We start from the raw sequence: 9265 nt of genomic DNA on the forward strand, positions 1-9265 counted from the left end.
TTTGGGCGTCTCAATGTGCCCTCGAAATTTCTCAACAGAAGAGATTGAGCAACATTGGGTTTTTTGCATGTTAGACTTCTATTTTGTTTAATGACACTCAGAGAAATAAAGTAATCTACTTACTATATTGAACAAAGGTCTCAATTATTGGAGGGTGTCTAATGGCTGGTGGGCTGAAGGCCAGCTCACAAGGCTCATCAACTGAAACATTAGACCTCACGCTGGAATGGTGATGCGTATTTCACTGAAGGCTTTTAACAGGTAATGTGAATCATCTGTAATGGTTCTGACATTCAGCAGACGGAACAAAGCACCCTCAAATCACACAGAGTGAATATTTTTGGATTAACTTTATTTGGCTTCCAATCCGAGTTTTCACACACATTGGAATGTTAAGTATTCTCCACCCACAGTGAAGCTGGAACGTGTGCTTTTATAAAAAAAATATAGGGATTTGTGAATTGGACCAAATAGCAGTCAATTTTGGTAAAAAAAAAAAAACATTAGCTATTTAGCTATGAAGTTGAAAATAAACGGAAGTTTACATTTCAGCACCGCCTTCAGCATAACAAACACTCAAAAGTACAAAAGAAGGGTTTTCCGGTCAGAGCAAGCTCCAATTAAATCTCTGCAGGGTGTTCTGAAGAAAACTGAGAACAACAGAATCCCTCACAAACTGCCAAAGAAACAGGAAGAAAATTAAGTCGAAAGGTACCTTACTTACAAATACAATGCTAGATTATCTAGATTATTCCATACCGTATTTTTTTGCCCTTTTAATATCTATCTGTTGAAATGTAGAAAACGTGAATTGTGACTTTTTCTTTGAAAAAAATAACTTGTGAACATCCTGTTGGCCTTCCTCTGTCTTCCTCCACGCCTCTAGATAAAACAAGGAGTGGTCGAGGGGCAGCTGACTGAACTCACAGAGACGCAGCCAGTACTGGACAGAAGAGGATGAGATGACTCAGGAGCAGATGTGGAGGTTGACCTGGACCGTATTCCCAAAGAGGCAAAACGCCATGGGAGATGACTACACTGTCACTTCAGGAACAGCTTCCCTTCAATTTGGGAATTTATCTCTGTTGTGAGAGGCTCTCAAGGGGACATCTGATCTAAGAACTACATATTCTGGATCATTTCTACTTCAATAAAGAGCAAGTAAGTCAGAGTTTTGATCACGGGCAGGGTTAGAACATCTTACATACTTCCTTATTGTATTGAGGATTGGATAGTTTGTGACATTAAAGATCCAGTTGAACAGTGCAAGGTTTGTGAGTGGACAGACAGAGAGAATGGAGAGAATGGAGCAAAAATAAAACAGAGCAACGGTAGATTAAGTAGATTAATACAATAAACAGAACTAGTAGCAACCAAGACAGGACAGGATATAGGTTAGGTTAGGTTAGGTTAGGTTAGGTTAGGTTAGGTTAGGTTAGGTTAGGATAGGATAGGATAGGATAGGATAGGATAGGATAGGATAGGATAGGATAGGATAGGATAAGATATAGGATATAGGATATAGGATATAGGATAGGATATAGGATATAGGATATAGGATATAGGATATAGAATATAGGATAGGATATAGGATAGGACAGGATAGGATAGGACAAGATAGGATTGGATATGACGGGATAAGACAGGACAGGACAGGATTGGATATGATGGGACAGGACAGGACAGTGGAGTGAACCAGGCGGTGCTACAAGACTTTTGGATAGGGAACCTTGAATACAAATGAGAGGACAGTCCAGGCAGTTTACATACCGGATCACATGACTCATGCGTGGAAGTGTTCTGGTGTATGAGAGGGAAGGATTCCCAATCAAAGTCAAAGTCAAAGTCTGCTTTATTGTCAACATCTTCACATGCCGAGACACACAAAGAGATCGAAATTACGTTTTCCCTATCCCACGGTGACAAGACATTACACGATAGACATACAAGTAAACGACGCAATATAAAAAACAAGAAGGCACAAACAATAAATAATAATAATAATCAGAGCCCAGAAAAATGTTGCCAACCAGCTGCTCCACCAGCCCACCGCTGTAGGAGAGCGAGACTCTAAATTGATTACTTAAGGAGCTTGGGTGGAAGTTAGGATTCGTCTTGTGACTGCCTTGTAAAGATAATGTGCCTAACTGACAATTAATTGACTACTATGCTGTCCAATTGTTTAGAGTGATTCATAATGCTTAATTTGTATTTTATTTGTTTACACTGTGTCATGTCATTCAGCCTTGTTCTTTATTAAGAGTTGTCAACAATATCAATTTGAAAAGGAGTGGAAAGTTTCAAAGTAAATTTAGACTTATACCCAAATTTCAGTCGGTTGACTACAACTTTTTTGTGTTGAAATGTAATCACATAACTATACTGAAATCAGAATTAATCGTACCGTTTTTTTCCGTGTATAGTGCGCAAAATTTAACGAATTTATTGTCCTAAAATCTGGGGTGCGCATTATACATGGGTACAAAAAATTTTTAACTTTTTTTTTTTTTTTTTAGAAAACAAAACCAACAACAGGACTGACCGACAAAGTCGTGGAACAAAAAGACAGGGTGACATTACCAAAGACACGAACAGAAAGCAAACAGACATCATGACAGTAACACATGCAATGATCCGACGGTGAGCGAGGGGCAGACAGGACTTAAATACAAAACACGTTACATCGATTGAGGTGACACAGGAAGAGAGGGGCGACGCGAACAGAAACTATGGCAACCTAGACACATAGCAAAACTGGGGACGAGACGTGACAAATGTCCCTCGAAATGAAACTTGAAATCACCAAGTTTTGGTTTCCAAGGGTGTTTTTATTCCTCTTCAACGTCTCTCAGCCGCCTTTTTCACGTCCGCACGCCTCTTTCCCGTGCGCGCACGGAGCGCGGTGGTGCGTTTATGGGCAGTCGGAGAAATCAACGCCAACAAAAAAAATTACATCCAGCCTAGTTAAGACCATACCAAAGACTATAAAAATGGTACCCATTGCCTCCCTGCGTGTGTGACGATCATTGGGACTTAAAAAAAAAAAAAAAAAAAAATTCATAAAGAAAAATTCATAAAAATTGGGTGCGTATTATACATGGGTACAGGCTTTTTTCCAGCATCACCATGCCATTTTTAGGGTGCGTATTGTACATGGGGGCGCACTATACACGGAAAAAAACGGTATATTTTTCACCTGTTTTCTTTAAAAAGAAAATATATATATATATATTATTTTTGAAAAATCACGTTTCAATAACGTTACCATAAAAAACATTTTTGTTAAATAGCTTCCACATACTGCTTTCCTGACAAACAAATGCTACTATTTTAGCAATTGTCCATTATGGTAATTTAGTACAGCTGTGGAACAAAACTTCCATATGGTGCTGGTCTGATTTGCAGGGAATTTGTTGACTGTCATTGTTTTAACAGGGCTCAATGGATGTGGTCTTCTGGGCCCACTGTTTCTCTCTTTCTCTGTTGATTGTTTGGGGGAAAAAATACCACTTCACCTTTTACATAGTCTATGAACAGCCACTGCAGCACTGCAGTTTGTCAGTTTGTGTATACAAGGTGAAATGTTCGTTTTATGTGAATCTGTCAAATAAAACTAGCAACTAAAGTCTGCACCATTTGTTCTTTCTCAGTTTTAGGCAAAAAGGATCAGGTCAAAATTCATCAAACGCCAGGATGAAGCCTCTTTACAATTTGGGCTTACTCCTGCTGGGCCTTCATTTCCTGACTGTCAGCGGGCAGCTGGAACCCAAAAACCAAATGCCCCCTGACCCTCTTACTGCTACTCAAAGAAGTGGGCTCGTTGAGCGGGACGTGCAGGGTCCGGTGAGGCCCAACAATACAATGCCGCGCCGTCGAATGCCCCCCATGTGTAGTGCGCCCACAGAAATCCGTGACACATTCAAGTACATCAACACGGTGGTGTCCTGCTTGGTGTTTGTTGTGGGCATCATCGGAAACTCCACGCTCTTAAGGATCATCTATAAGAACAAATGCATGCGGAACGGGCCAAATATCCTAATAGCCAGTCTGGCTCTCGGAGACCTGCTACACATCATCATCGGCATTCCCATTAACGTTTACAAGGTCAGTTTAAAGGTCATCTGAAATTCAAACTAATATTTTGGCTGAGTTTTGGACTCACATGACAAGCCCACCCTTACCCAAAAGGTACATACTTTATTAATGTTATTATTTCCACTGGTTCCTGAGCCCCTTGAGTTCCCATTATCTTTGGCATGTTAATATGTGAATATTTGGAATATTTTTTAACGTGTGTATTATGCAAGCGAAAAATGATTGAAATGAGAGGGGGAAAAGGTTGTCAAAACAATGTCGGGTGGGACGGGTCCATATGACTCCAATTGACCTCAAGTCGTGTCACAGGGTTACTGTACCTTTACAGCCAGAAGGGCTTTGCTGTCTGACAAAAACATGACTGAGTTTTATTTTTCTAAAGCCATTAACCCTGACCAGGATAAAGAGATTATTACTTTCATGTCCACTGAAACCAATAAACTGAGCTTCACGCATGTCTATTGTAAACTGCATGCCTGAAGCTGGGAAAAAAACCAAAAGAGAATTTGCTTCATGGTTGGATTGTGACTGCTGAACTCTCTCCCTCCCTCCCTCCCTCCAGCTCCTAGCAGAGGATTGGCCTTTTGGGGTGGCTCTGTGTAAGGTGGTGCCATTTGTCCAGAAAGCCTCGGTGGGGATCACAGTGCTGAGTCTGTGTGCGCTGAGTATAGACAGGCAAGTTTTATTGTTAGCCCCTGCCTCCTGTTTCTCATCTAAGCCTATATTTTTATTTCCTCATGTGTTCTGTGTTATTATAAGGTGGATGAACTGAATGATTAGCTTATTTTTTGAACGATACCTGCTACAGAATAATACATATTAATATATTAATTAGAGTCCCAATGATCATCACACACACATCTGGGTGTGGTGAAATTTGTCCTCTGCATTTAACCCATCCCCGTGTGATTTTAATCCATCCCCTGGGGGAGAGGGGAGTAGTGAGCAGCAGCGGTGCCGCGCTCGGGAATTATTTGGTGATCTAACCCACCAATTCCAACCCTTAATGCTAAGTGCCAAGCAGGGAGGCAACGGGTCCCATTTTTATACTCTTTGGTATGACCCGGCCGGGGCTTGAATCCACAACCTTCCAGTCTCAGGGCGGACACTCTACCACTAGCCCACTGAGCTGGTCAAATGATAAAGAAGATATATATCCATATAGATATTGATACAGTGATATAGATGTAGATATATAGATTTCGTGCTGCCTAGTCACTTTTCAGGAGAGCCCAAAATCATGCATATTTGTTCTACTAAAGCTTATAAACATCAAATCTCTAGATCTACAGTGGGAAGAACAAGTATTTGATTGCTGATTTTTCGGGTTTTCCCACTTGCAAAGCATGTAGAAGTTTGTAATTTCTGTCATAGGTACTCTTCAACTGTGAGTGATGGAATCTAAAACAAAAATCCAGAAAATCACGTTGTAGGATTTTTAAATAAATAATTTCCATTTTATTGCCTGAAATAAGTATGAAAACAGAACTTAATAATATTTGGTGCAGAAACCTTTGTTTGCAATTACAGAGATCAGACGTTTCCTGTAGTTCTTGACCAAGTTTGCACACACTGCAGCAGGGATTTTGGCCCACTCCTCCATACAGATCTCCCCCAGAGCCTTCAGGTTTCAGGGCTGTCGCTGGGCCACGTCTGATCTCTGTAATGGCATATATTGCGAGTCTAGAGACTTTATCCAAACATCACTTACACAAGTTGTTTTGGTGAACTCATGTGATTGATCCTTCAGATATCGCGCTGTGACTTCATGGAGCCGAATCAAAGGGATCGGTGTTCCGAAGTGGATGGCCATTGAGATTGCACTCATCTGGATATTATCCATCATCCTGGCTGTGCCCGAGGCAGTTGCTTTTGACATGATCACTATGGACTACAAAGGCGAACGTTTGAGAATCTGTTTATTGCACCCCATGCAGAAAACAGACCTTATGAGGGTAAGCTGATACACACAGAGAAGTCAACCAGTGCATGATCTGGAGATATGTCTGATGTCACCTAAGTCAAGAGCGCTGTGACAGCTTCTAGGTTAGCACGAGGTCAAAAAGAGTTTACTGAAGCGTGTATCGCTGATTTCTGGCACAAAATATTCTCCTATGCAAATTTAGGTTCACGTGTTCAAGTTATTCTTTTTGAACGTAGGTGTCAAACTCAAGGCCCGGTGGCCAGATACGGCCCACCACATCATTTTATGTGGCCCGAGAAGACAAATTGTGACTTTGTGTCAAGACTGAATTAATAATTGAACTCTTTTAAATAATACAGATATTACAAGCAATTTTTATTACCATTATTTTTTTAAAATATTTGAACAGTTTTTACTCCTCTCGGATTTCATTAACTGCGTTGACAGTTATAATAGGCTTCTGAAGGAGACTATGACTACAATGCGGCCCGTGACAAAGATGAGTTTGACAGTCCTGTTTTAGAATGCATTTCTGACTATTCATTTGATTCTTCCTAGTTTTACAAATCAGTGAAGGACTGGTGGCTGTTCAGTGCATATTTCTGTCTGCCATTGGCCTGCACTGCCATTTTTTATACTCTGATGACCTGTGAGATGCTGAGGAAGAAGAATGGAGTTCAAATAGCCCTCAGTGACCATCTGAAACAGGTTTGCTCAGCACATATGGGATTCTTTTCAATTGGCCGCTGATTGCTTTTAGTGTCGGACGCATCAATTGTTAAGAATTGGCTGGATTGTTTGGATTTCACTCCGCTGGTGTGTGCTGCTTTTGGCTTCAACCGGCGGCGGACTTTTGCTATGTAAATTCCTTCCAACATATTATTGCGCTTGTTACACAACAACAGCATTGAGACAGTTTATACGACACAGATAAAGATTGTAACAAATCCTATTTTAATCAAATCTAGTGATGATTTCTTTTTATCATAGTCAATCAAGGAAATTTTGTGGGATTTACTGTCAAAGTGTATTTGTTCAGTTTATACATGGGGGGGGGGGCACCCAGTATGACCCAAATAACCCTTCCTTGGTTCAAAAGCGGAAACCACACCGGAAAATGTGTTCTCTAAATAAATGTAATTATATTTTAATAAAGACCAACACAAGACTTGCACTTAAAGCATAAACATATCTTTCTGATCAAAGAAAACAAAATGTGCTCTTTGTGAGCAAGAATTCCTCATGTGACTCAAAGCTTTGTGCCAAGAGGCATCGTACTCATGTTGTTTTTGTGCGCAGAGACGGGAAGTCGCCAAGACCGTCTTCTGTTTGGTTCTGGTCTTCGCTCTGTGCTGGCTCCCACTCCACCTCAGCCGAATTCTGAAACTCACCATCTATGATGAGAAGGATCCCAACCGCTGCGAACTGCTAAGGTATGTGACATTAAAAATGAAACTGAACTGAATTGCAGGATTTATGATATAGTACATCTATGCATTTTGCAGTTTCTTTTTAGTCTTGGACTACATCGGCATCAATATGGCATCGGTCAACTCCTGCATCAACCCGATTGCCCTCTACATGGTCAGCAAGCGGTTTAAAAATTGCTTCCGGGTAAGCAAAAGCAGTGTGAGAGATGATGGATACTAGTAAAATCTGAAATTCCTATGTGATTAATTGGAGGAAATTTAAAATAGAAAGGGTGTGCATACTTGTGCAAATGATTTCAGTTTGTTTCTACTTTCCCTTTCGAAGATTAAAAATAAATAAATTGCGATCTGACTTCCTGCAGTCGTGCCTGTGCTGTTGGTGCCTACCGGCCGAGGTGCTGATGATGGACGAGAAGCAGTCGTGCATGAAGCTGAAGGTCACAGAAAGAGCATCTGACCAGAGCAACTCTAGAATGACCAACAAATCGACCACAGCTTGAATATTGTAAGCAACAAAAATCAACAAAACGTGAGGTCATAGGAATGTCGAGGTTTGCGCAACCCAAAGAGGCCCAGGTTCGTCTACAGTTCATCATAGGAGTTCTTGGGCTCATGAAAACAGCTGTGATGATGTGATGTGATGTGATGTGATGCTTCATCAAAAGTGTGATGAGAAAGGCAAGGATAAGGATATTATTGATAATGTGTAAAACTGACAAGTTTGCTAGAGGTCAGGTCAAGACTAAGAAAATCCATGGCATGATACCATAATGTAGGAAATTTCTCTGATCCCAAAGCAAATAGATGACAGCCACCACATTTGATAAATGCATCCGATTTTCTCCTCAGTGACCCACTGACAAAAATGCAATAATTATGCAAATAATTTCTTTAGATAGATTTCAGCCACGATGTTGCTCAGCATTGCGGGACTGCTCTAACCCCACCCGCTCTTCGTGCTAGCCTCACGCTGAGCCCAATGTGTGACCTCTTTATACAACCTGATGAACAGCTTTTTTATATGTAGCTCAAAATCTATTACTATCTCTAACAACCTGTGATGTTGTTTCTTACCACTCCTGACTGTACTACTGATGTGCTTGCTATTACAGTATTAAGACTATCTGGATTTCACCTTTCGTTCTTGTTTTATCCCCACATCTTAATCTGCTTAGTTTACTTTAAATGTATGACAAGATCAGAGTATATTTCTATAATAAATAAATATCGAATGTATATATATATAATGTGTGTGTGCGTGTGTAAAATAAGTAGTGTGTTTCTTACTCATAATCACTGATGACTGGGCGTGAATGTTTTTGCCTGTTATTGTGGCCAAACGATGGACTTTCAAAGTGTGAAGGCAGTCAGCATCATGTGATGGGACAGGCTAACACAGAACTTTATTGTCATCTATTTTCCTCTCACTTTTCAATGACACACAAACACGCACACATGCCGCTTTGACCTGGGAATATTCCTGCAGGCTAATCCAGTGTCACGCATGTCACATTAGCAGCCAGAGCGCCAAAGAAACTCTCTGTCTTGTGATCACTCACCCCTCCTCCACTACACTCTTTATTCACACTCGTTCATTCGTCTTCTTCCCATCTGTATTCCCCTTTGATTATTTGACCTTTTTCAGGTCCTCTACCCATTTTACTACATATTCTCAAACTCTTGGCATTCCTGCATCCCTTTCTCGATTCCTCTGTATGAGGACTTTTATGCATTTATTTGGGTCTCATAATTGTTTAGTTTGACATGAGTTCAAAGCCTCTATTCTAATGTACAAAATCAATAGCAACAAATTAAA

The 9265-nt window shown here is 40.5% G+C and overlaps 1 protein-coding gene across 1 annotated transcript in view; it reads left to right on the forward strand.

Moving 5' to 3' along the window:
* The first annotated feature begins 574 nt into the window (after positions 1-574).
* ednrba (endothelin receptor Ba) overlaps positions 575-9265 on the forward strand; it is an 8737-nt gene continuing 46 nt past the window's right edge. The window contains exons 1-9 of the mRNA XM_061295566.1: positions 575-711; positions 887-1161; positions 3651-4104; positions 4658-4770; positions 5846-6050; positions 6578-6727; positions 7319-7452; positions 7525-7633; positions 7812-9265. The exon at positions 7812-9265 is cut by the window's right edge and continues 46 nt beyond it. Of these exons, the coding sequence (XP_061151550.1) occupies positions 3694-4104; positions 4658-4770; positions 5846-6050; positions 6578-6727; positions 7319-7452; positions 7525-7633; positions 7812-7949 (1260 nt within the window). The 5' untranslated portion in view covers positions 575-711; positions 887-1161; positions 3651-3693 and the 3' untranslated portion in view covers positions 7950-9265. The remainder of the gene's footprint in view (positions 712-886; positions 1162-3650; positions 4105-4657; positions 4771-5845; positions 6051-6577; positions 6728-7318; positions 7453-7524; positions 7634-7811) is intronic.

The sequence above is a fragment of the Syngnathus typhle genome, linkage group LG13 (assembly GCF_033458585.1).
Source record: "Syngnathus typhle isolate RoL2023-S1 ecotype Sweden linkage group LG13, RoL_Styp_1.0, whole genome shotgun sequence".
Taxonomy (NCBI): domain Eukaryota; kingdom Metazoa; phylum Chordata; class Actinopteri; order Syngnathiformes; family Syngnathidae; genus Syngnathus; species Syngnathus typhle.